The sequence below is a fragment of the Candoia aspera genome, chromosome 8 (assembly GCF_035149785.1).
Source record: "Candoia aspera isolate rCanAsp1 chromosome 8, rCanAsp1.hap2, whole genome shotgun sequence".
Lineage (NCBI taxonomy): Eukaryota > Metazoa > Chordata > Lepidosauria > Squamata > Boidae > Candoia > Candoia aspera.
The window spans coordinates 76,595,781-76,622,142 of NC_086160.1; the positions used below are offsets into that span (position 1 = coordinate 76,595,781).

General features: G+C 52.6%; 1 protein-coding gene across 1 annotated transcript; it reads right to left on the reverse strand.

Moving 5' to 3' along the window:
* Positions 1 to 1,714: 1,714 nt before the first annotated feature.
* CDC25B (cell division cycle 25B) lies at positions 1,715 to 26,362 on the reverse strand. Its single transcript, XM_063310100.1, has 15 exons — positions 26,191 to 26,362; positions 22,303 to 22,400; positions 20,488 to 20,546; positions 13,551 to 13,583; positions 12,637 to 12,741; positions 12,406 to 12,519; positions 10,355 to 10,492; positions 9,275 to 9,352; positions 8,038 to 8,214; positions 7,131 to 7,226; positions 6,937 to 6,999; positions 4,810 to 4,908; positions 3,066 to 3,199; positions 2,593 to 2,704; positions 1,715 to 1,907 (listed from the first exon to the last, which is right to left on the reverse strand). The coding sequence occupies exons 5-15, from the start codon at positions 12,643 to 12,645 to the stop codon at positions 1,767 to 1,769; spliced, it is 1,161 nt and encodes a 386-aa protein (XP_063166170.1). The 5' UTR covers positions 12,646 to 12,741; positions 13,551 to 13,583; positions 20,488 to 20,546; positions 22,303 to 22,400; positions 26,191 to 26,362; the 3' UTR covers positions 1,715 to 1,766.

Sequence of the window (26,362 nt, forward strand, 5' to 3'; positions counted from 1 at the left end):
GCGGGGCAGCTTCCTTGCTTGGCCTTTCTTCATTCTTGCCCAGCATCTTCCTTCCCCCGGAAACTACGTGGTTCGTCTGCTGTTCTGTCTCCTCCTCAGCGGGTGGGGGTTTCCATCACACACACACCTTTCCCAGTGGAAGTGAAGGGTTGTTAGCGAACAAAAGCAGGAAAAGCAAAAGCAGCATTTTGCCATGTCAAAGAGAGAAACGAGGGGGAACTGGGTCCCTCTTCTGCTCTCAAGACGAGGTCCCCCTCTGAAACCAACTTGTGCACCAACCTTGCTGTTCCCTTCTTAAAGCCACTGGCTAACACAGTGTTTCTCCACCTGGGCAACTCTGAAGTTGCCCAGGTGGAGAAATACTGGGCTGATACGACCCAAAGGAGGCATACAGGTTTTGGCTTTATTTTCAAGCAAGTCCATTCCTCCCCCTAAATCTGGAACAAAACCTGTAAATCTGGCGTTTGGTCTCAACAGACCTCTCCAAGTGATAAACTGTGTAGTTTTGGGGAGGGGGGAGGGGGTGGTTGGGAAGAGAGGAAAATATGGTTTCCTCTGTCATGTTTTGATCATCCGTTTGAATTCAACTGATAGAGGCCAAAGGGTTTGAAAGTTCTAAGTCAAAACCGGTTCTGGCTTTTAACTTAGAGAAAAGCTTGCTTTCAACTTAAAACTGGTAACTTTCAAACGGCGAATAGTCTTCGGCGTCCAGCTCTGTCTTCCAAGTCCTGTCTCGGAGGCCAAAATAAAAATACAGGTACTAAATGCATCCTTAGAGAGTCCATTTCCAACCTGGTTCAGCTCCAGATTATGGAAACCAAGCTAGCTGATGGGCTTGCCGTACTCAGCATTTTTCTCTTATTTTTTAAAACTGGTCTGCACTATTTTTTTCTTGTAGTTGTTGGGGGGTTCCCAGTCCTTCACCCCAATGCCTACAGAGATCCCAGGACATCTGCTTTCTGCATGCAATTAAAACAGCCTCTCCCCACTGTCCTGCCCCCGAATGAAAGAGTCCTCCTCCGATGCTAAGTACGTACAGCGGGATCTTGTGGAATCTCCTTCCATTTAAGCAATCCGGACTGGTGCAAACGTGACACAACACACACACACAACCCCAGAGGCACATTGTAAACACTGCAAGCAAGCTCCCAAGTTGCTTCGTCGTCTCTCGCTCACTGCTGAGGGAGATGGGAAGGAACACAACGAGGCATGCTCACATCTGCTCAGGACCGCGATGCGGCGCCTAGGCAGCTGCACCGTATCAATAACAGACTTTGTGTTGCATGGAAAGACATTCCCCACAGCCACCCCCTTTGTTCTGCCTTTCAGCAAGGAGGGGGAGGCGTTTCCTGCACGGGGGAGGCCTGGGTGGATGCGAGCCTGCAGCAAAGCCACAAGGAGGCGTTCTCGGCTGAAAGGTGTCTCTCGGAATCAGGAATGGGTCCTGCTCAGCATCGCCATGACCCAAACCGCAGACTGCGGTTCACAGCGCTCTGTTGGCTTCTGGTGAGCAGGAGCAGGACGACACTGTTGTAAGATAAGGGGCCGGATCCTGCTCTTTGACCTTCCGCCAACATCCAAAGGGTGCCAGAAGGGAACAGTACAGAGTAGGGGAGGGATCTGTTTTTCTTAGCACTGCAGACGTCTGTCCTGGCTCGGCGCAGGGCAGGAAATGCTCTGCCCTTGACACATGCCGCAGCTGCCCCATCACATCTTCCTACCCCCCTCCCAGCCCAAACTACCCCCCGCCACGCCTCTTCCGCCTCTCAGCAGCTCTGGAGACGATTGTAGAGCTCTCGCTTGCTCTTCTCCCCGGCCCACGTGCGGCTCTTCAGGCGAAAGGTGCGCAAGTCTTCCTTAAAGTCCTTGTGGTGCATTGGACGGTAGTTCTGCGGCTCACAGTGATTCTGGGGGAGGAGGAGGCCAAAACATCAGGTTACAGGACACCCCAGGAACCCAAAATAAGCTCTAAACCGTTAAAAAATGTCAGCCCCGCAGGGCAGACCAGACCAGGGCACAGCTCAGAACATTCGACACAATCAGTGGCTGACAAAGCCACTTGCGCCCACCCAGTTCAGTTCTGGAGCATTCAAAGTCTGCATTCTGCTGTGGCTTAAAATCTATCAGTATCCCCCACTGGGACCCACAAAATGTGTGTTCTCCATCTTCCATAATCCCCAGCCAACGGTGGAGGTCGGTTCCCAGACACAAGCCTCTATAAGAACCCATGACAACATCACATGAGCCACGACCTCATTGGCGCAACAACGGCGCCTATGATGTCACTTGCATCTCTTGCGGACATCCCCCATTCCAGCACATCTGGATGGCAACTGGTTTAGGAAGGCTGGCTCGGTCCGTAACCGTGTCCAGATAAAGCTGGAATGGGATAAAAGCCGCAGAGAAACGTCTGATGCTGGAAGGCATTCTGCCTGCGACCACGGAGGCCCCATTTGGCTTATCAGGTCAACCTCTCCCTTCTCATAGTTCTTCACGTCCCCTTTTAAAGCTGCCATGGGGGCAAACTGCAGGTGAAAACAAAGACAGATGCACTAATGCACAGAGCAGAAGTGCCCCTTGCAGGAAGCTCACCTGATACTGGGGGAAAAATTCCTTATAGCCCCCTTTCAAAACATACAGCTCTGGATAGTGGAGAAAGGGGTACGCATTGCAAGCTCTGTCTTTTTCCCGAACAAAACGGCACCTTTGGGAACAAAAGATAAGGATGAATCGACACAACGCACGCCCAAGAGGAGTCCCACCCCATCTGGCTCTCCAGCCTCATCCTCTGTTTTACAGCAGCAGCAGGGTGTCTGCAGAATACAGTCAAAGAAGTCAAGATGGTGGCCACGCCGGTGCGATAGAAGCTCCACTTCTTAATGTGTGGAGACAGAGCTTCCATCGCACCGTTGCGGCCGCCCGTGCCCCGCAAATACCCCTGGCAGCAGCTGTTCTTTCCAAAGGCTTGCAAGCCTTTGAGCTTTAGTGTTGCCAGCTGGGCAGTGAACACCAAGGAGCAAGTGGAGCGCTAAAGGGAGAGTCGGCGACCAGAAGGGAAGACTTACATCCGGGGCCCTCTTTCCGACGAGAACTCACAGTGGAAGACCACTATCACCCGCTTGGCAGAATCACAGGGCACAATGGGCTTTGTGAGAAGGAACTCCTCCACGTCCTTCTCCAGGGGAAGGTTCACAGCTCCCTGGAAACAAAGCAGAACAAAAGGGTTTGTCGTTTTGAAAGCTGCTCCCCAACTTCTGTCACAGAATCAGGCAGCTGTTTGGGAGAGCCGTGGGCATAAACAAAGCTATCCTCAGCCTTAAAATCTCTCACTGACACCCTCTGACATTAAGTCTGCCATCCTGACGGAGAACGTTCAAGAGAAGCAGGGGAACTCAGGAACCGCTTTTCAACAAGCCCAAGAAAAGGAACAGGGGTGGGTCAAGGTGGCATCTCAAGCTCAAGCCAAGATGGCAATGGGGCCAGCTGAACCCATCTGCTGGCGGACGGGACTGGCCAGAAAGACGGTTCCCCGCCTCCTCAGATATTCTCGGAAGAAGAAAACTCCCTTGTGCTTGGCATGAGCACCCAATCGGTTTCAAGCCAAGAAAGATTCCATCAGGATGGTCAAATGCACAAAGTGCCATTGGAACAAAACTTGAAACAGCTGGAGTTTTGTTCTTGCTGCTGTTCTGACCTCAGAGAAAAGAGAAGAGAAGAGAAAATCTCTCAGAATAAACATCGGAACAGTCCATGCAAAATTGGTGCTTCCCAGCTTGAGATTATTTTTTATGACCAGAATACTCTAACCGCAGAGTTGGTTCGTAGGTCAAAACAAAACACGTTTCCTATTTTGCACGCGTTCTTGTCACAAATGCTCGGAACAGAGTTTTGTTCCAAACCTGGAACATCAAAAAGGCCCCTTCCCGCTCAAAACATGTTGCTCTCAGGCTACTTTGCACTCCCTGACATTCATTCTGAGAAGCACTTTTCACAGCACTTTTTAAGTGACAAGAGATAAAGGCAAGGGAAGAATTAGGGCTGAACAGTATCACAAATGGGATTCAGGAGGGCGTATTTGCACACCAGTGTTGCAGGTTTATTGTTCTGTCCATTCAAACCAGGACAATTTCAAAAAGTTCAGTTTAAAGCTCAAAATCAACAGCAGAGCTCAGCTAAGAGATTCTGGCTTGTTTACTTCCCCCCAGCCAAAAAGGGCTGCAGTTCAGCCTAAGTGTAGCAACCATCTTCTGTCAGTTTCTGTCAGCCCTTCAAGGTAGACCAGGCTAGGAAACCAAAATTACACAGGCCAATACTACTTTTATTGTAAGTTTATGGTAACAGACTCTTGCAAGTCTGAATGCGCTTCCCCCCTCCCTCCCTTTATCTTCCTGAGAAGTAGGGAGGGTCTCGTCTGAGGCGCTTCCTCGGGTTACAGTTCCAGACCGGACTCAGGTTTCTCTTATCTGACCCTTGTCTTGATAGCAGCTCTTCCTCCTGCTCCTTAAGGCCATTCCTTCTTCCCAGCATAGCTTCAGACATAAAGGGGGTCAGCGAGACCCCCTTGGAACAAGTGCAACAACTTATTCCATTCTGCTAAGCTTAGCTGGCAGCCATCTTACCTGCCCCAACCCAAGCTGGCTGGGAATGAGAGGTACTGAAGTCCGGTGTGTCTTGAGAACCCCAGATTAGGGAAGGGGTTGTGCCAGTCAATGGGCCAGGTGCTAGCCCACCCAAGTTACAATCTACCCACCCGCCTCATTCATGCCAGCCTGCCAATTTCCCTTAAGAAGCTGCAGGTGGAAAACCAACCTTGATGTGCCCGCCTTCGTATTCATACGGGTATCGACAGTCCACGATCACACAGTTTTCAATGAGGTTGTTGAACTGGCCGTTCAGCACCGCCACCATCTGTGGGCAAAGGCAGGGTTAAAAAGAAGCCCCCATCTCCACAGATCTGTCTGGCAAAGCACAACCTGGTGGAGAAGGTCAGGTCCATCCTGGAGGCCAGGGCCAGGGCAGGCTCCGCATGCTCGTCTTCAGCCCTGACTGCCACACCAGACCACCAGCTTCCACGAGAAGACACCTGGGGGGGAGTGGAGACCATTCCTTTTCTTCATTCCCAGCCAGAGTGCCAGGACCTAACGACGGGGACCCCGTTTCAGTCCTCGCTGATCCCAGACAGCTACTCTGAGCATGGGCAAGACATCATCGCACCAATGCTGCCACTTACCTTCTCGCTTTTTTCATGGTATTTTGGTGAAAAATTCGAGGGGCAGCTTATCCGTGGATGGGCTTATCCAGAAGTACGTGCAGGATATATAGAGGGGGATAGAGCTACATGGGGATGGTTGCTATAGACCACTCCTCCCACACTTGGACTGTTTTAGATCTTTCATCGCTTGAATTTTTATTCTTTATATTTCTGTTGTTGTTTATTCGTTCAGTCGCTTCCGACTCTTCGTGACTTCACGGACCAGCCCACGCCAGAGCTTCCTGTTGGTCGTCAACACCCCCAGCTCCCCCAGGGACGAGTCCGTCACCTCTAGAATATCATCCGTCCACCTTGCCCTTGGTTGGACCCTCTTCCTTTTGCCCTCCACTCTCCCCAGCATCAGCATCTTCTCCAGGGTGTCCTGTCTTCTCATGATGTGGCCAAAGTATTTCAGTTTTGCCTTTATTTCTATTTATAGTATTTTTATTGTATTTTATTATTCTGATGGTTTTAATCACTTGTTGTAAACCGCCCAGAGGCCTCCGATGGGAGGAGATGGGCGGGGATAAATTAGATAAAGAAAATAAAGAAAATAAACAAATATTTGGGTACTTTATAAAAGTATTACCGTATTATACTCACAGATAAGCCCATCCACAGATAAGCCGAATCCAATTTTCTGACTGTATTTTGGGACCTAACATTCTCAGTTTATCCACAAATATATAAATGAATACAGGTAGTCCTCGCTTAACGACTGTTCATTTAACGATGGTCCAAAGTTATGGAAGTTATGACGGCCTCAGAAAAAGTACTTTACAACCCGTACTTGCATTTACAACCGTCTCAAACCGTTGCACTACCCCTGCGATCACATGATTGCAATTTGGCACTTGGCAGCCAGCTCCAATTTATAACCAGTTGCGCATCTTGCGGTCACGTGATCTTGATTTGTGACCTTTTTTTGCTGGTTTCTGGCAAAAAATGTTCATTGGGGAAGCTGGATTCGCTTAATGATTGTCTTAAAAATGGTCATAAAATAGGTCCAGTCATGTGGTGACTCACTTAACAACTGTACCACTTAACAATCAATTTTCCAGTCCCTATTGTAGTCGTTAAGTGAGGACTACCTGTACGTGTACAGGAAGCGTACAGAATCTGCTTGTTTCCACCTGCTCTGGCAACAGCTGCGATCCCACTTGGATCCTCAATGACCCCAGGCAGCTCTACTGAACGGGCGCAAGATGTGCATTTCCGTTGTTTTGAAGTGCCTTTTGCAGAGGAGGGTCCAAACATCACTGTAAATGAATTCTATCTAGCCCTCACTGGAGTGTCCTTGGGAAAAACTTTTCCCGACACCCACAAATGGGTAAGGGATGAGCAAAGCAGTTAATCTGTGACTGCACTGTTCTGAAGTAATGCCAGCCTCAGATTGTGGAGGGGGACTGGAGACCTGGTAAAATGCTCTCCCTAGGCTTTTTTGCACAGATGCACCAACTTTAATTACACACACACACACACACAGACACACACACACACAGAGGCAGCGTTGCTCCTGGCCACTTGCTCATCTCCTGGGCCACCTGCCTAAGGACAGGGGCGTTCCTGACCGCAAGAGGTGCGGATGCAAAACCAAAGGGTGCACGACTGGGGGAGGGACGTTTCCTGCGCACCGAGAAACATGCCGTACTCTGGAGTGACAGATGTTGGTGGTGTTTCCTTACTATTTCTGAAGAAATGTACTTGAGGTCTTGGTGCTTCCCTTCCACGGTCTGGAGGACGTACGCCTGCAAGGAGGAAAGCAGGAGTGGCCATCAGCTGCCACTCCTCCTGTGAGCAACTGCCCCCTCGCCCCCGATCCTTAACTGGCGCCAGGGAGCAAAAGCCGGGGTGGCTTTCTTCTCTTCCCAGCCAGTACCTTTGAGAAGTCGCCGATTAGCTCCCGCTGGTCGTTGTCCAGGATGTTTGCAATCTCGCTGGGACAGCAGGAACGGGACCGGACCAGCCGAGGCTTCTGGGAGGAAAGGGTCAAAGGGCATCAGAGGAGTGGGAGATGGGTTTTGATGAGCTCCCACCCAGCAAAATCTTCACGTGCCACGTTGGAAGACAGAAAAGTGTCCTGCATCATCCCCTGCCTGGAAGTGCAGGTCCTCCTTGACTTAGTCTCAATTGGGACTGGAATTTCCACCATAAGTTGTGTCACCACATGACCGAGCCCATTTTACAGCGGTCATTAAGCGAATCACTGCGGTTGTTAAGTGAATCCAGCTTCCCCAATGAGCGTTTGCCGGAAAATGGCAAAAAATGTCGCAGGACGCTGCCACCAGTCATAAATGCGAGCCGGTTGCCAAGCGCCCGAAATGCGATCGTGTGACTGCGGGGGCAGTGACCTTTTGCGATGCTCAGAAGTGCTTTACAGGCCGTAAAACACCCATTCTGAGGCCGTCGTAACTTCGGACTGCTGGTAAACAAATGGTTGTTAAGTGGAGGACTACCCGTAGGCTGACCAGTGAAAGGAGCCCATCAGTTGAGAGAGGCCGGGGTGGGGCCTAGAAATTATTTAAATCACTCAAATCAATCAGCTTTTAAGTCTAGCTGCAAAGGGTTTGGAGATCTTTAGCAAGATCCTCCTGGGGAAGGAATTGGAGCACTGAAGGTTATGACAGCCTCTTAGAATCCCCCCCCCCAAACACACAGCTGCAAACAGGCCGATTTTGCCCCCCCAAAAAAATCTAGGAAAGGGGGCCCCTGTGCCACTGCTGGGCATCCCAAGGCAGCCATGGTGGTGGGGCTCAGATCCAGGGGTCTGCCCCCCGGCCCCTTACCGCTTCCTCCTCCTTCTCCACAATGGCACTGCCGTTCAGGCTCTTCCGCCGCTTGGTCTTCACAGGGGCATCCTTCTCATGGGCCCGGTCCAACCGTTTCATGATGGGCCGGATGGCGCTGCTGGGCATGGACGGCGACCGGAAGAGGCGCTGGTACCTGGCGCTCCCCGCCATCGTCTGTGCAAAGTCAGGGGAAGGAGAGGTGAGGCAGAAAGAAGGGTCCCAGCAGCAGGGAAGGAAGCACAGCCTCATCCCAGCTTCTCTGCAAAGTAGCTCCTACCACTCCCAGATGGTGGCGACACCAGCAATGGGGTGCGTGCCCATCTGCCCTCATTGATCTGCGTGGCCTGAGGCCAACCTTCTCAAGCATGATGCCCAGGCAAAAACGTCTGCCAGGGAGGGGTCAAAAAAGTCAAGATGGTGGCCGCAGCCAAAGGATCAAAGCCCCACCTCCTCCATGCAATCACACGTAACAGGGGGGAGGGGCTGGTCATGCAGTGGCACACACTGTCTTGAATCCCCCGCCTGGGGCTACAGCTCCTAAAATCCTCGGACTCAGCGCTACCGGTGCATCTGGGGCTGTAATCCCACCCACTGGAGGGAAGGGTTCCAGAAGCCCAGAGTTCTGCATGGCCCCCTTTCTCCTCGAGGGGCATCAAGACATAACAGTTGGCTACTGGCCATGAGCAAGTCAAGGTGGCCAAAGAGTGCGAGGTCTGGCTTGAATGGGGAGAACCAGGACCGGATGCTCTTTTGCAGCATCATGAGAATCCCTTCCTCCTCCTCGCTCAGTCTGACCAATCCGGGGAACGTTGCTCTGCAATTAATTGCATTAATTTGGATTTAACGGATTGTTGGAGGCAACGGGCAGCCTTCCTCCCACGTGGCCTGTTACATCAAGAGTTTGCTGAAGAAAGCATCACGTTGGCCAGGGAGACTCTGAGGCCTTGGTTCGCCACCTTCACACCTTCAGGACCCCCCAGCCAAACCCAAGAGCGACAGGAGAGTTCAGGAGGTCCAGGGCAGACTTGTCTTCCCAGGAGAGAAACTCTGGCTTCCAGTTTCCGGCTTCCCTTCTCTCCCGGGTGAGAAGCAGGGCAGAGACCCCGAATGCAAGCAGGGCCACAAGGAATGCATCACACACACACACACGATGTTGCAGGGTGTGTTAAAACTTGCATCCGAAAACTGTCATTCCCCGCACCCTCCTTCAAGGATAGCAAAGGGCTCTACGCACCAGGCTGGGTTCACTCTCTTTCCTCACAAGTGGAGCCGTCAGCAGGTTCTCCATGCCCGAAGGGACATCAGCATCACCCTGGAAGAGGGAAGGGTGAAGCGTCACGCTGGCAGGTAAAGGACACCGTGGCTGGCATGGCAGAAACCTGCCCCCCCCCCAGTGAACAGCAGAGGGGGACCCCTTCTCTTAATTCCCACACCATCTCCTGAAGGGGGCATTGAAAGCCTGGCTGCAACTGGCAGGACGATAAGCAATCCCAGGCCATCCTTTCCAACGACGGCTACCAGCAAGTTCAAAGTACCAAGAACCGCCCTCCTGCGTGGAGATCCTTATGATCAACCAGAACCAAGCAAAAGCAGCAGGAGGAAGGGATCCTGGCAGGGAGTTGAGGAGATGTCACCCCAAAATGGGGAGAGAGCTCCAGCTCCCAGAATTCCCAGGCTGAGAGAAGCTGCAGTTTGCAAATTGGGGAGTTAAATGAACTTGGGTCACAGCCCTGGCCCAGCTCTTGTGAGGGAGGCTCTTTGATTAGGTCAGCCTCCCAGACAGATCAGACAGAAACACGGGGACGTGAGCTAATCCTACTTTATTGTAAGGCTACCTTAACAGGACCTTGCAAGTCTGAAAGTCCAAATCTCTTTTTACAGCCTAATACGTTAAAGGGAGGGCCCTTTCTAAGTTTCTTTCTGTGCCCGTTATGCAGCTGTGGACTCCTCCGGCTTTTATCTGACCACTCCCTAGGCAGCATCTCCCCGCCACGTCTCCAAGGTCATTCCCACGTACCACTTCAGATTAGCAGGGCTTTTTCTGCAGAGCTCAAGCCACCGTGGGCTTTGCAGTGCCTCCTCCCCTCATGGGACCTGGATGTGGCTCCACCTGAGGCCAGCCAGTCACCGGAACTATTGGCCAGGAACCTCTCTGCCCACCTGGACACCTTTCAGCGGTATGGACTTCACTCCCAGAAACACCTCAGCAAGCAAGGGGATTCTGGGAGCCAGAACTCCCACACATGAAGAGGGCACCCAGTTGGGGAAAGGCAGCCTCCAACCAAGGCCAAGAAACAAGCCACGTAGCATTTACCTTCAGCTCCTCTTCGTCTAGGATTTCCAGAAAGCCATCATCATCTTCATCGTTCATGAAGGACGTTAAAGATGAACGGCGCAGGTAGATTGGACTCTCAGCCTCGGGATTCACGTTCTCCTTCTGAGGGCTGCAGCACTGAAGAGCGAGGATCCGTAAGCGCAGCCCCACGGACCTTTGGATGGCCTTTTCCCAGGCAGTCAAGTCCTCCTAAGAATGACTGCGCTGGGCCCTCCCAACCAGGTGTCCACTGTCTCCCAGTGGCTGCTGAGTTGAGGTGACGTGGCTGAGAGCTGCAGCCAAACCATCTGCAAGGGCCATACGAGGAAGGTGGTGCCTGAAGAATAGCCCCTCCTGCCCCCCCCCCAGCCAATCTATTCCCTCTCTGGTAGATCTAAAAGGGCTGCCATCTTTTGGGTCCAATCGCACCCGCAATGTGATCTGGTGGGGCCCAGGAAGTTGCTGCACCCCCTCTGGAATTGGGTCTGCCGGTCTGCCTGCCTGCCTGCCTGCCTGCCTGCCTGCCTTCCACATCTTTTCCCAAGAATTGGGCTCTGGGAATTGGATGACCTGCTGACTTAGCTTTCCTTCCGGCATTTCTCTGCTGGCACACTTTTTGAATTGTGTTTTTATATTTTGTTTTATTACCTCGGTTAAATAAATTATTATCCTCCATAACTGAATGAGATACAGCCATCTGGACTTTACTTTTATTTATATTATTAACAATATGTAACTTTATAATGCATTTTATATATTTATTCTTTTACTGAGTATTCTGTTGCAAACCACCCAGAGTCCCTCCAGTGGGAGGAGATGGGCAGTGACAAATCTGATAAATAAATATAAATAAATAAATAATGTGCACCACCCTGAGTCGTGTGCCAAGCAGGGTGGCTATATAAAGCAAGTCAATAAATAAACAAAATTGCATGCCTAATCTAACGATTAGGGAGGGGCAAACACTGTTTTCAGTGGGAAAAAAAATAACACATGGGATTCTGATCAGGGCTGGAATAGAATTTCATATTGTGATGGGTCATGGTTAAGGCACCAAGCTAGCAACCGGGAGACCGGGAGTTCTAGTCCTTCCTTGGGCACGAAGCCAGCTGGGTGACCTCGGGCCAGCCACTCTCTCACAGTCCTGGGAAGCAGGCAATGGCAAACCACTTCTGAAAAACCTTGCCAAGAAAACTGTGGGACTTGTCCAGGCCGTCTCCCAAGATTCAGACACGACTGAATGGATTAAAAAAAAAAATTGTGATGCAGCTTTTGTTCGTCTCTCATTTTCCAAAGGGGCTGTCAATCGGTTGAGAAGCTGGAGGGGAGGGGGCTGGGGAGCATCAAAGGGATGGTTGGGCCCATGTAGACAGCGAGAGGACAGATGGTGTCCTCCCAGGAAAGAGATTTTTAAGGTACTGAAGACAGACAAGGCCTCTCCCAAGGGAGAACGCCTGGGCCATTTTAACAACAAAATCCTTGTAGACATTTTGGCTATGAATGTTTTGCTAGCAAGGGCCTTTGTCAAAGAAGCCAATCTAGAATAGGAAAGAAAAGAGTCTTGGCTGATTTTCCCAAAAAGGCTCAAATTCAATCTTCGGAATACACATTTCTTGCATCCCGTCCAAAGCACTTTGAATGAGGGAGTGGGGGAAAATACCCCCAGGTTCCTGCAGCTCCACAGTTCAGTTCTGAGGATCTCAAACAGCTCCATTCACAAAAAAAGGAGCCCCCCCTCCCCACTCCCTTGCTGAGAAATACCCTACATTTTCTCTGTCACTTTGGGGCTTAAACATGATTTTGTTGGCTGTTTTTTCCATTCTCATCTTTAACAACAGTTACCCTTCATTTTAACAGCACCAATTTAATTTTTCACGACTGAGCTGTAGCTGGTGGGGTTTTACGCTAAGCCTTCCGGAGCCTTATTGACAAAACGGACTATAAACGGGGGATGAATAAGTGACAATGAAATGGCCCGTGCGTGAGTCTTCGCACGCTCACAAGCATCCATGCCTGCACTCGTAAACACGCTTCAGAGAGTCCACACTTACCATCAGCTGTGGGGCAGAATTTGGCCTCTGGGCAAAGGGCCCCCTCTCCCCCTGCCCCCCAGAGGAAGACAGTCTGCTTGTCGGTCGGGAGGGCTTCTTAAAAATGACCCCTTCCTGTTGGACAGACGGAAGGCAAAGCACGCTGCAATTTTAGGAAGCCAGGAAAAGTCCTGGGGGAGGGAGGGAAGGGGAGGGGAGGGGGTCAGGCCCATGGCCTTCCCCCACACCTACATTTTCCATGTCGCCTTGGGGAGCCAAACTCTTCTGGCCAGGACCGTTGCACTGCTTGCAGTGTGAAATGTTCCTGAGGATAGGGCTGGCCCCCAGAAGCCTCACCTGGGGAGAGATCAGGCAGTGAGAGAGGAAGAGGGGTTGGTTGCTGCTGTAGCTGTGGCTGTTCTGCTCCAGGACGCAACCTTGCAAAGGGGTGAAGGGGAGGCCCAGCTCACGAAAGCCCTCGGACCCCTGAAATTTTGCCCCGGCCTCTTTTCCTTTGCAGTCTGAACAGCGCAATCTTCAGGAGGTGCACGAAACACTTCTAGGCAAAGCGTTGGTCGGGGACTAGCTTGTCCACGCAGGAAAATTTGCACCGTCAGCTCTCTGTGGTGCAAAATCTCTTGCCGCAAGTAAAACCGGGGCCACAGCAAGCTCCCCATCTTTGTGGGTGACGGAGGAGCCTCCAGCTGAGACAGGCATGCTGCTAAAGGCCTTGATCAGAGCGGGCAAGCTGGGGACCCCCTTTCCACCCCCCCAAACTCCCTCTGACTCTGCTGCCAAGTTTCGGTAGCACAGCCTTTGACAATTCAGCACCCGGTTTCCCTTCACAGAACCCACTACCCAGCGCCTCCACCAGATTCCCAGGGACGTAGAGATCTAGCAGGCATCACGACAATGTCACAGGCACGATGACACCATCGTGCACATGGTGTGCCCTGCCCCAACCCTCATGCCTGTGGGATAAAGACCGACCCCGACCCTCATGCTGTGGCCCGGCCCTCCAGGTCCCACTGGACTAACCCAGAGATCGATGCCACTAAATGGCTGCCCAGTCCTGGCTAGATGGGTCCTGTTTCTTCGGCAAAACCCACCCAAGGGTCCCCATCCACAGGACTCGACCAAGGCAAGAGAGCAGAAAGAGCATTTACCGGTAAGGACTTGATTCTCCGGAGGGGAAGCGACTCCCTGCTGAGGGAGGGAAACAGACAACAGTTAGGGTTTCTGACCAAGAGGCTGGGTTGCAAGCTAAGACGGACCCCCAGGAATCGTTCTATGAGGACTGTGTTGGTCGCTTCCCAGATGGATCAAGATTTGGGAGACCGTTGGTTTCTTGACCATCTCTGCCTCTTGCACATGCTGGCTTTAAACCGGAGACAGTTCAGCTGCTGGGATTCTCATCAGCCCACCCCTTCCTTCTCAAAAATCTTGCTAAAGAGAGTCATCAGGACTCATGCTTGGAAAGAATCACTTTCGGTTTTAGGCAGCTAGCAAAGAGTCTGACAGTTTGCACCGATGCAGGCTGCGGACTACGGGCACCAAATATGAATTTTGAATGGTTTGTGTCATGCACGAGACCCACCTCAACCCTAAACATTCAGCTGGGAAAAAAAAATAGTGGTTCGTTCCCAACCTGTCATCCTCTCTCCCTGCAGAAGAAATTATTTCCAGGGAAAACTTACGGCCTGTTCCCAGCCACCTTCATCCCAAAATAGTGTGATCCAGGCAGATCTGCACCATGTGACTGTGCTGTCTCTACAAATGGCTCCCCTTTGACCCCCAGCCCCTCCAAAGTGTCGGCTTGAAACTCCTTGCAAGAAGTTTCCCTGCCACCCCAAGCCTTGATGTGAACTCCCTTGGAAGGGCCTCCGGCATCTGGAGATCATTATCAGCACCTGCAGGACTTGACACACAGCACAAAAGGCTGTGCATGTCTTTCTATGCTACTTGCACAGAATCAGAAAAATCACCAAGGCGCAAAAGCTTTGCAGCAGAACCTCCTCGGAACCTCCCTGCAAAGGGAAGTACCCCTCCAGTTTTCTAAGGCCCTTTGCTCCCCTGCATCTTTGCCACGCTTGGAAAACAGCATGGAAACCTCACAACTTTTTCTACGGACCCAAAAACTACAAACAGCGGCGGGGGGGGGGTGCTTTACTGAGGAATACGCACCTTTCCCCTGGATTTCACCTTCATAATCCTGCTTGCTCTAATTAAAAAGAAAAATGCTTTTGGGAGAAATCCCTGGAAACAGACAGAGGCTTTCTTAGCAAAGTCAGAAGCACCGATATATCAAGTGGCCATGAAAGGGCCATTAATGGGGCCTTGTTGAAGGTCCCAGCAATGGAAGGCAAGCTCTCCTTTCGTGTAAAGTAAGAAAGGGGGAATTAGAAGATCTCCCTGTTGTTCAGGAAGGTGTCAGGAAGCCACAATGCCACGCAACGCATTCCACCAATCTCCAAGCTCCTTGGCGCACACATACAGCCCAGTGTGAAAACCGGGTAATTCCAGGATTAGTTACAGGGATGCCAAATGAAAGGCTGGGCTTGGGTGACGGCTGCATCAGTAGCCCACAGATGCCAGGCTCACACAGCAAGGGAAACACGCTGACCCACGGCTTCCATTCCCAATTCCCATCTCAGGCGCCCACAGAGGCAGAGCGACGTAACTGAGCTGCTATAGAACAAGCACCTGCATTCAACTCCTGCCTGGCACATGCCGGGCAAGCAAGCACAAGGCCGCCATGCCTCCTCCCCAGCTAACTCTTAACTCCAAGCTTTCCTGAAGGGGAAGACGCCACCTGGAATTCCCCAGATAGAAAGAGAGAGCTTAGAATATACTGGCATCGCTGCTAACGCATCCCCAATTCCAGGACAGTTAAACCCTGAGTCCCCCCTCCCCTCCAGAGCGGTATCATCGCCAAAACAAGGGCTAACCCTAACCCCACCCCACATCAGGCCCGCAGGTAAAGCCATTCTCCTCCTGCATCCTTTCCCCCGCCCGCCCCATCTTGCTTCCCAAACTAAGCCACTGTTCCCCCTTCTTGCAGAAGCAGGGCTGACTACAGGTCCCATGCTCGAGAGAGCCCCTTTCTGCTCCTTGCTGCGTTCCTTGCCTCCTGGGGGGCAGGTCTAGAAGGCCTCCAGGAGCCCAGGTCGACACCGACACCAGCTTCTCGGGGATGGAACGGAGGACTTTCCGCCGAGAACAAACATCCCCTTCTGTTAAAACGCAGTGGCCTGTCTCAACCCCTGCTTCTCCCGCAGCAGAGGGTCTTCCTCCCCCCCCCCCTTGAAGGAGGGAGCTTCAAGCTCTCCCAGGCTGGGCCTCCTTATGCCCCCCCCCCCATTAACAGGCCTCCTTTTCTTTTCCATTGCTGGATGGTATTCAGAGCCTGCAGAATGGCCGCCCATCTCTTGCTCCCCTGCCCGGAAAGTGGGGAGGGGGATTCTGCCCCCCAGCATGCTTGGCTAGGCCCAGCCTGCTAGGAGTGGTGAATTCAAAAGACAGGCAGACAACAAAGGAAGGAGATCAAAGGGGGCTTCTCCAGGCCTGGGACTGACCCCCCGCCCCCCCCAAAACCGTTGCAGTTTGTAGCCACCCACCTGCATGCAGATTAGGGTATGGAAAGGGAGGCCACGCCGGCACCATCTGTCAGATTCAAGCCCCACAGCCAGGCTGCCAGGCCATCCTCCCCATAACAAGAAGGGGGGCGTGAGACACCACAGCTTACACAACCCTCCACATGCGCCCCTTCAGGGTGGCTCCTCCACAGCAGCCACTGCCCGCTGGATGCCCTGGACCACAGCATTCCCTGGCCAGGCAGGAGCGGGCAGACCTGAGACTTACTTGCCAGGCGGGGGGGGCAGAAGGATACCCGATTTGACCCACCTAGGCTTGATGAAGGAAGGCAGGCGTGCCCACAGAGCCCAGTTCAACTTTTCCACTACGTCTTAGCAATCTCCCTTGGGAAAACGGAAGGGCATGAGTCCAGCCGGTGTGCAACTGCCGGGGAGGGTAGCACGTGCCAGTCTGCCACAGGGGAAGCGGCACACCTCCCTGTGCAGAGGAAAAGGTTGAGAATTGGCTTCAAAGTCTGCTGGACTCCAGATCCCACCTCTAACTGCAGCTTCCTCAGAAGGTCCCCCCCACCCCCAAATCTATGGGAAGACGCACAGGAATAGGTAGAGCCCTAAATGCATGCACCCCCTTAATTAGGAAGGGAGTCACATGGGACTCAATTGGCAAACATTTACTGCACCCCTCCAAAAAAGCCACCCAATTTCTCAGAGGCCAATGTGGGAGGAAGAAAGGAGGGAGGGAGGGAGGGAGGGAGGGAAGGGCTTCCCCCTCACCAACCATATGGCCTTGCTACGTATCTACCAGCTATGCAATTGGGGGAGCGGTCCATAAAACTGCAGGGCAGATGCAAAAGAACTCAGCCTAAACTCTGCGAAGGGGGTACAATTTACTGAACAACCCATGGGGCAGTGTTTCTCCACCGTGGCAACTTCAAGCTGTGTGGACTTCAACTCCCAGAATTCCCCAGCCAGGATGGGGGAAGGACCAAAATAAAGCCTGCTCCCGCAAGACCCTCAAAGCCGAGTGAAAGAGCACGCATTTTACTACACAAAATGCTATTTTCCTGGAGCGATCCCTGCCAGATTTGAAGGGTGGGTCACCCATTTTTTTAAAAAAATGCAGCTTCCCCAAAGCACCGTTGAATATTCTAGCTAGCACCCGCTAACGATCACCGATTTCAGAGGATGATGTTTTGCTGTCAGCATGTTTAGCTCTCTTTTTTCCCTCCAAGGACAGGACTGTGGCCTGCCTCCCCTCTCTCCAGATTTTCAGCAGTCAAGTTTCCATCTATTTTTCATCGATTTCTTCCTCCCCATTCCTGTATCTTGTTTCCTGAATTTTGGCAGAATTTTTACAGCCAGTATAAGCCATGACGCATTCGTGCATGCCAGTTGTGGTTTCAAGAAAAGTAGGGCGTTGGAGCATCTGTCTCAAAACACTCCAGAAAGCCTCTACTGAAATTCGGAAGGCAAGATGAAGGCCAGAAATTCAGGTGGAGAAGGAAGACACAGTGCACGGGGCAGATCCCCAGTACTCATGCTAGAAACTGGAACAACGCGCCGTTGAAGCATGCAAGAGAAGGCCTGAGTGGTCGTGTCCTTGCCCAGCTGGTGAATACTTCTGGCACAGACTGTAGGGCGTCTTTCAGGTAAAAAAGATGAAATTGCTAACAGAAAACCAAGAGATCACAACAACATCTGTCAACTTGAAACAGGCAGGAAGCTTTCCACGTAGTTGTGGCTTCCGGGACAGTGGTGCGTGTGTGTGAGAAAGAGAGAGAGAGAGAGGGGCCCCATCAGAACACAGCAGGCTATTTTTTGACGACTAAACCCCAAGCTGGTCTATGACTGTAATAAAGATTGATTTGATTTGGACTAATAACCCAACGTGACCGGGCACACCCAACGCACCTTGCCGTCTCCTGCCCAAAGGAGAACATTCTTTGCTTCGGTCTGACTCATGTCTTGCTCCACGTGGCCTGAAAGAAACCTGTTTTCCCAAACCACGTGCCTGTAATGGTTGCCTATCCTAAAACCCTCTCAGACTCACAAGCAAGAGCTTCATAAAATCTGATTTATTTAAGAATAGTATGCAAGTACAAAGAAAGCTGAGAATGGGAAAAGCGCGCCAAATGCAAACTAAAAACCCTCGGTACAAACGAGATCCCTCCCCCCGTGGACTCTTCCCAGGCTCACAATCCCAGGTGCTCCCAACGGCTCCTGACGGTGCGGTGGAAAAGTCCTTGAGCCGAGCACATAACCCAAACACATTCCATTAACATGAACCTAGATACAGAGCTTGGCACAAAGTCCCCCACCAGCTCCCTCCCAACAGCAACTCGCGTCAGCACCATGGCATGTGAAACGTTATGATGTACAGTGCACGCTGAAACAGTGAGCATGACAGTGCCAGCCCACCAGGCGTGGGATTGCAGCTCCCCTTCCGCCCAACACAGCTGCCCTCCTGTGCTCTGATCACCACCCATCCCAAGGATTAAAACTGGAGCAGGCCGCCAAGGGAGTTTAGGCCTTCTCCACAGAAGAGCTGGGCCAAGAAACTGGATGAGGACCTCCCTGAATGTCTCCAGAGGAAATGGATTGTTTTCCCACTGATTCTTGAAGAGGCAGGAGCACCCTCCTGAGAGTGCCCAGGGGAAGGGGTTCTCCTATAGCAGTGTTTCTCAACTTTAAGACATGTGGACTTCCCCATGCTGGCTGGGAAATTCTGGGAGTTGAAGTCCACATGTCTTAAAGTTGCCACGGTTGAGAAACACTGCCTCCAAGGTCTTCTCCTGGGCTGTAACAGAAGGGTGGGAAGCCGAGAGAGGGAGGGAGGGAGACGGTGCAAGGAAGGAATCCGCACACCTCTCCCCTTCTCAGCCACCCCTTGCAATGATTGCTCTGAAACTCCCTTATCTTTGGAAACTTTCTTTCATCAGCTTTAAGGGGACTGATAGGAAAAAGAAGAAAAAGCAGGAGGAATTCTCCCTGCCCAGCTGTAACCCTTTAGCAATGCCTTTATCCCTTGCTGGGTTCTGGCCCCAATATTGCAACCTGGACTTCATTTCTGCTGCTATTTTTATAGTTGCTAATGCTGTTTACATTTTTATATATTGTATTGTTTTTGTATTTGTTGTTTTAATTGGCTACTTTTGTTGTAAACCGTCCAGAGTCCCTCTGGGGGAAGGAGATGGGCAGTGACAAATTAAATAAACAGACGAACTACCGACCCCACAGCAGACCCACAAACAATAAAGCGACTAATTGCCGGGGTGCTCCCACCAGCAAGACCGACACTTGCAGAAACTGGAATTTCTGTCGGCTGCAGCTGGAAACCTTCTTAAGCAAAGCAACGGAGCACGCGCACACCAGTCCGTTTCCTCCACCAGATGGAAACTCTGTGCTAGGCCTCCATGCTCAAAACACGGTCCAAACGCTTTCTGCAGGCCATGCAGTTCAACTGCCTCGCAAAGGTCTCTGATTACTGAAACTTCCTGGAAGTGCAAATAAAGGCCCTAGACTTAAGCACCAAAATCCCACATCTGCCGACAACAAACCAGCGTTAAGCCACAGGCAGTAAATGGATTAAGGCGGCACCTCCGAGGGCAAAAGAAAGCCGGGGCAGGCCATAAACCCCAGTGAAAATCTCCCAACAAGCCTCAGAGCAGCTCCCCATTCCATTTAGCTTTATTTTTTCCCCTTCTTCGCTCCACCAGCAGATCCAAGCCCTTTTGGATTTAATCCTCTGAAAGGAACTGATTGTTTACAGATTTAAAACTAGTTTAGAGCTGATAATAACAGCCAGATCTGTATCAGGTGACATTCTGCAGGAGTAAAAAAAGGCCAAGAATGCAGTTAGCGGCAAAGGAATTTGCTCCCCTTAGAACCCCAGGTTAAAAGGGAGAAAGGGGGAAAAAATGTTCAACTTCATGAAGCCGGAGGCTAATGGCTGCAAAACTTAAGTTTCTAAAGAGCAATGAACAAAGATTCCCAGAGACCCAAGACCTCTTTTGGGTCCTTCTTCTAAGAGCAGCAAAAGGAGCATGAAGCAGATTTACACAGGTCACCCTTGTATGGGTGCAGAATTCAGATTTAAAAAAAGGAAAGATTCCCTGGAGCTGAACTTGACATCTGTGTCTGCATGGATATGTCTGTGCTACGCAGCAACGCAGAGTCTGCAACGGCCTCTTCCTACGGTTTTGTGTTGAATTTCCCAATCTAGGCCGCAGCTCTGGTGATCTCCCACCCAAATCTTAACTAGCTTCAACCCTACTGAGCATTTTGGAGATCAGCCGAGGGCAGGTGGGCTCTGCCGCTTGAAGTGGACTACAGAATTTGGGCAGCTGGACACAAAAGACAACACCGTGCACGCTCCTCCATGGATATTCAGAAATTCCTCGGCTGGGTCCTATGTCCCCAAACACCCTCAAGTTTATAGGGAAGGTAAAACATGTTCATGGCGGGCACAGCCACCCAGAACCCCCATGTTTAGGCAGAAGAGCGTGCTAACTTACAGATCGTCATCTAACATCTCCACATCTGGCTCCACGGGGGAATCTGGGCCAACACCTGCGTGAACAGCAAAAGATGCTCTAGTGATTATACAGCGATTATACGGAGAAGGGCAGGGCAATAGCCCTACGCAGGGACCCCCCCATCTATTATCCTCCCAGATTCAGGAGAAGAGCAGTTGCTGGCTGTCTTTGCATGTCCACCTAAGCCACGCTCCAGATTCGTGGCCCAATTCCCAGAATTCCCTAGCCAGCATGGCCCCTGCTGAGAATTCTTGTGAGTTGGAAATCCACTCATCTGGCAGGCACCCAAAATGAGGATGGCCATGTCAAAGCAGCCAGGCTCACACTTGGTGTGAACCAAGGTGACGGTCATGTTTGCACACAATGGAAATGCTTCATAATAACTGAAAGTAAATTAGTCTAGTCCGGAGTTTCTCCACCTTGGCAACTTTACGACATGTGGACTTCACAGGCTGGGGAATTCTGGGAGTTGAAATCCACACGTCGTAAAGTTGCCAAGGTGGAGAAACACCTGACTAGTCCCTTCAAAGACTGGAAGCAGCTTAACGAACAGAGAAAAACCCATCCATGTTTCAATACTGCCAGGTGGAAATCAGGAACTCTGGCTTTACTTTCTTCTGAGAGGACCAAGGCAGCATCCTGTTTAATGCTAAACAGCCCTTGGTTTCCTTTAACCGCATCCTCCGTGGGAGGAGATGGGGGGGAGCAATCAAGCAGTGTGGAGCAGCCCACGGTTCAGCCAGGGTTGTAACACCACACACAAATTTTAGACATTGTACGAGGCAAGCCGCATCAGTCTGTGGTGGCCGGCAATCAGAGGGAATTTGCTAGTAAAAAAAGGTGCTGCGCTTGTAATTTCTTACTGCATGCAATAATGTGCCCACCCTATTTCACCTCTCAGGAAAAGCTCTTGAGTTGGAAAGATCCCTGCTTTCTCTAAGAATAGGAGGGTCAGGTGAATTAGGGATCCCCCTCTCAATCATTCTCAGCCCAAGGAGAGGAGGTACCACAGGGGAAAACGTAGGGATCCCCCCTCTGCTCTTTCCTGCCCCACTCCCATGCCCACCTCCATAGCATCTCCGTAGCTTCCACCTCACCTGATGAAAAGCAGGCTGCGTGAGACCTACAGCACAAGCATGTAGCCCGAACAGCCCCGTGCCCGCAAAATGACGGGACGCCACAGTCTGTGCCAAGGACAGAACGTAAATGGGAGCTATTGGGAGATGTTCTTCCCATTTGGTCAAGCCTTAAGGTAGAGCCCCTCGCTCTGACCCCGGAGCAAACGCTTGGAATCCTCACCAAGAACAGGAAACCAGAAGATGAGAGCTTTTACTGAGAGTACACGTTAGGGGAGAATGTGCCCATTCTGCAGGATGTGGACCCCCCTCCTAGGAAGGAGGAGTTGCTCCATCTTCCACAGAAATGGGTCATGTAGAAGTTGGCTCCCAAATAGCTCTCCACAGAACGCTTCAGGGGCCAAACCCCACCTAGAGGCCGCCCCCCAGCCTGACTTGATTTCTGCCCACTGCTCTTCTGGAGAAAAGTCACACATGAAGAGAAGGACCTGGGAGGGGGCAGTCTGCTTGGCCCACTTTCCTGCACCACAGGAGCACAGAACAGGCCATCCTGGTCTCGCACGAAGCTGTTCCTGAGCTCACAACAGGCCTGTCCCACGCATTCGGGGACTGGGATCAACTCCATTTTTAATGCCCAGATACAGTCAGCTGAGATACAGAAGACCCATGGGGGGGGGGACCCAGAGTTCGAATCTATTCCCACCCATCCCTCACCTGAATCTGCAGACTCTGAAGACACTGAATCTTGTGAGGACCACTCCTTTTTGAAGTCCATGTGGAGCTTTTTTTTCCTCTTGGGGGTGTCCCAATCACTGCAACACAAAGAGGAAGAAAAATAAGGCCCCCACCAACGTGCTAACTGTGCCCGATTTCCTTTCTTTCCTTTGGTTTGTTCCCACATCTTCCCTTCATGAAACTCAGGATATACGCTGTTGACTTTTCTTAGTTCTTCTCCCATCTCTTTTCCTTTTTCCATCATCATCATCATCATCATTTCTTTAGTACAAATAATTAGCAACCATGGAAGGGCTAACAACTGCAACCGAAATACCTGCATTTCATTTCATCCCAATTATTATCACAAAAGCTGGATACCAAAAACTAGATGGACAACATCACGGAAACAACAACAACATCAAAAATGGGGGTGGGGGGAGAACAACTGAAGGGGAATGGAAAAAGAGAATAAACTACTTGGTGAAGGTGAAAGGCAAGCACCGAGTCCTGTCTGACCCTTTGGAGGGACGTTGCTTTCGTGACGTTTTTCTTGGCAGACTATGGCGGGGTGGCTTGCCATTGCCTTCCCCAGTCGTCACCTTCCCCGGCAAGCCGGGTGCTCATTTTACCAACCTTGGAAGGATGGAGGGGTGAGTCGACCTGAGCCGGCCACCCAAGAGTCCGGCTTCCGCTGGGATCGAACTCGGGTCGTGGGGAGGGTTTTGGTTGCAATACTGCCACCTACCACTCTGCGCCACACGAGGCTCTAATAATAATACAGTAACTATAAACGCAATAAGCTCCTTAGCCACCCGCAAAATTCTATTTAATTTTTAAAGAGTTAAACACAGACCGTACAGAATCATACATATTGCTAATATATAATGCAAAGCAGTGCAATGCAGTATCTTCTGATCCTCCCCCAAATCTTTGGCTAGCATCTTGAACCAATCATCCACCCAGCCATCGCAGCTTCATGACTTACTGCAAAGTGTAAACGCACCAATGCAGCTTCACCACATGGGAACCCAGCCTGCACTGCAGAACTAGACCCAATTCACCCAAAAACTTGACAGCTGAGACTGTCTGCACCGGGGACTTCACAGTTCACAACTCCACACACCTTACAAAGTTTATCAATGCTTCCCCCCACCCTGCTTTCTCTGACCTTTCTTCTTTAAAAACAAGCACAGGAAACAATGCCTCTGAGGCATTATTCTGTTTCCTGGTAGACTCTGAGTTGGAAGTAGCCTCAAAGCTCTGAAGCCTCCCCCCTCCAGGTGCAGAAATCCAGATTCAAGCCTCTCAGCAAAAGCCACTCTGGTTTCTCCTAAAATTCATCCAGCCTCTCTGTGCACCTGGTTCCCTTGTAAATGGCAAGGAAAGTGCTCCTGATGGGCATCACTTTCCTGTAACTTCGGATAAATGTGCCTTGTGCACCAAGCTCTTGACTTTCTTTGATGCCAGGTCTTGAGAAGAGCTTAAGTAGCGCCTCACCCGCCCCTTGCCTGGGTTCCCTTCTCAAAGCAAAAGAGAGCTGGGTCAGTCCGGCCAAAAGGCAAAGGAGCCTGGTGGCACCGTTTCCCACAGACAATTGTATTTAAAAGGGGAGGCCTTTGTGAGCTGCAGCAACCCAGCTTTCTCAGTTGTTGCCTCTTCAGAAAGGGCGCGCTTGGGGGTTGTAACCAGATGTAACCACCAAGCGGGTGAATGATTAACCAGCAGCAAGGTGGGTTGGAGAACAAGATAAGGAGGCTGGCCTGGCCAGCTTAACTGCCCATCATCTCAGATCAAAGCCTGCCCATGAGCGGTTTCCGCTCTGCACTGGGTTCCACCCAAGGCCAGGAAGCCGGGTTTGGGGGCTCAGGGGAGAAAGAGACCAGGTCCAGACCTTGCACCAAGGCACGGTGCGTTTAACCCCAGCTGTTTGAATCCACCATGGTTGGCTGGGTTCATCCCACATGCCAAGGGACAGGGAGGGTCTTGTGAGATTTTTCCCACCCGTCCTTGGAGCCCTCCGATCCGCAGAGATGGGCCTTCCAGAGCGGATGCAACAGCACTTCTGATGGGGGGGCTGGGGCTGTAGGAATCAGCACGCAAACCCTTGGCTCCTCTTTCAGGAAGAAAAAAGGCCTCCCCCCTCCATCCCAGGGAGCAGCACTCTGTTGATCATGCAGGCCAAGCACCTTCCTGCTCATTTTCATTTTCTTTGCAGAAAACTACAGTCGCAGCAGCTGCTTCTGGGAGCGCTTCTGCAGAAACTGGAAAAATTCCAGGAGGCAAAAGGAGGCCCTGCCAAGACAGGCACACAAGAAAGGAGGGTCAGGGTTAAAACTCACTTTAAAAAGCGGACTAGCCTAACAGTTGCAGAAAAAGAGGGAGGGTTAAGGCAAGTCCCTTTGGGTCCCCCACCTTCAGTGCATGCACATCCCCAACACTGTGACCCGTGTGCAATTTCTAGCCTTTCATCGGAAACCCCCCTCTCCCTGCAAACATGCCTGTAGCTGGGAAAAGGAAAAATCTGCATTTGCTGACAGGTAGGAAATTCAAAAGCCTGCTGCAGGCCATCCAAACCAAGATATTCAACAAATCCCCCCCTCCCACTCTCCCCCTGCACAGGAATCTTACCGTGCAGAAAAAGAATTGGGGGGGCAGCCCCCCCAACAGGCCTCACGCAGAGGAAGAGGCTGGAACCAGGAGCCAAACTTTGAAATGGACGAAAGCCCGCTTGCAGGCGGAACCTGGAAGGAAGCGGACTCATCCCCTGGATTCCGCCCTGGTCCAACCAGTATCCCTGCACGACTCCCATCACACCCCCAGGTCGCTCTTTTGCCAGGGTTGCTCTTTTGCTGCTGGCTCTTGCGCACAGAGGCCTCCACCCCGATGCAAGGGGCAAGGGAGGAGAGGGGTCTGGCTGCAGACCAAGCCAAGAAGACCCCTGTTCTCTGCCGAATGAGGGAACTGCCTGTCTGCTCCAGGATAGGGGGGTCGAGGCCCCTCCCCACGGGCCCTGGCCCGCCCAGACAGTTCATTCCTGACCAGAGGCGGCCTGACGAAGACCCCCGGCGTTCAGCTCATCTGGGGGGGCTCATTTCCAAGGGACAGCCCGACCCGTCGGGGGCTGCGGGGTCCTTCCCACCGCGGGAAGCAGCAGCCCAGGTGCTACCGCGTTCCCAGGTCTCCCTGAAATTTCAAGTCCGGTTAGGGGAAAAGGAGAAGGCTGGCCCCCGGCCCCCACCCCCGCTTCTCCAACTTGGAGTCCTCCTGCTGGAAAGGTGCGGGGGGGCGGGGCCTCCTCGGCCTCCCTGGGGCCCCGGCGTGGCGGGAAAGGCGCCCGTGACCTTGGCGGCGGCTCTCCCGGCGCAGCGCCTCTCCCCCCGCGCGCACCTGACGGAGGGGCTGCAACCCTCGGCCGACGGGGGCTCCTCGAGCCTCCCGCGCCCCTCCTCACCGAAAGTCACTTCCAAACGGCAACGGGAGCCGCGACGGCCCTCCCCGCCGGCCGAACGGCTGCCGGCGCCAGCCCGGGCGACGGCGCCCGGCCGAGCACATCTGGAGGGCCGCCAGCCCTCCCGCGAGCCGCACCTCTGCCCGGGGCAGGCGCCCCCGGCAGGGCCTGCCGCCCGCCTCGCCCCCCCGCGCCCCACAGCCCCCCGCGCCGACACTCCTGCCGCCGCGGGGGGGCGCCTTGGCTCGCCCTCGGCCCACGCGGCCCCGGCCCCCCCGCGGGCAGAGCAGGCAGGCAGGCAGAGGCGCCGGCCCCCGGGCCGGGCCGGCCAAGCGGGGCGTCCGCGGCTGCCGGGGCGCACGTCGGCCCGGGAGGGGCGGCCCAGCTCGCTCCCGGCCGGCTCCTGCGCGCAGCCCCCCGCGTCCCGGGCGCCGTACCTGCCCAGCCCGGCCAGCTTGTCCATGTCGAGGGCGAGGTGGGTGACCGGAGACATCGCGGCCCCAGCCAGGCAGGGCGGCCGGCTCCGGTCGGCGGGGCGGCCGCAGGGGGGCGGCGCCGGCAGCCTCCGCGGCTTGCGGGCTTCGCGGCGAGGCTCCGGGGAGCGCGCGG

Coding starts and splice junctions, on each gene's coding strand:
- CDC25B (XM_063310100.1), bottom strand. Junction 2,705..3,065: donor TCGGAAAGAGGGCCCCGGAT/GTAAGTCTTCCC, acceptor TTGTTCCCAAAG/GTGCCGTTTTGTTCGGGAAA. Junction 1,908..2,592: donor AATTTTTCCCCCAGTATCAG/GTGAGCTTCCTG, acceptor CTCCTCCCCCAG/AATCACTGTGAGCCGCAGAA.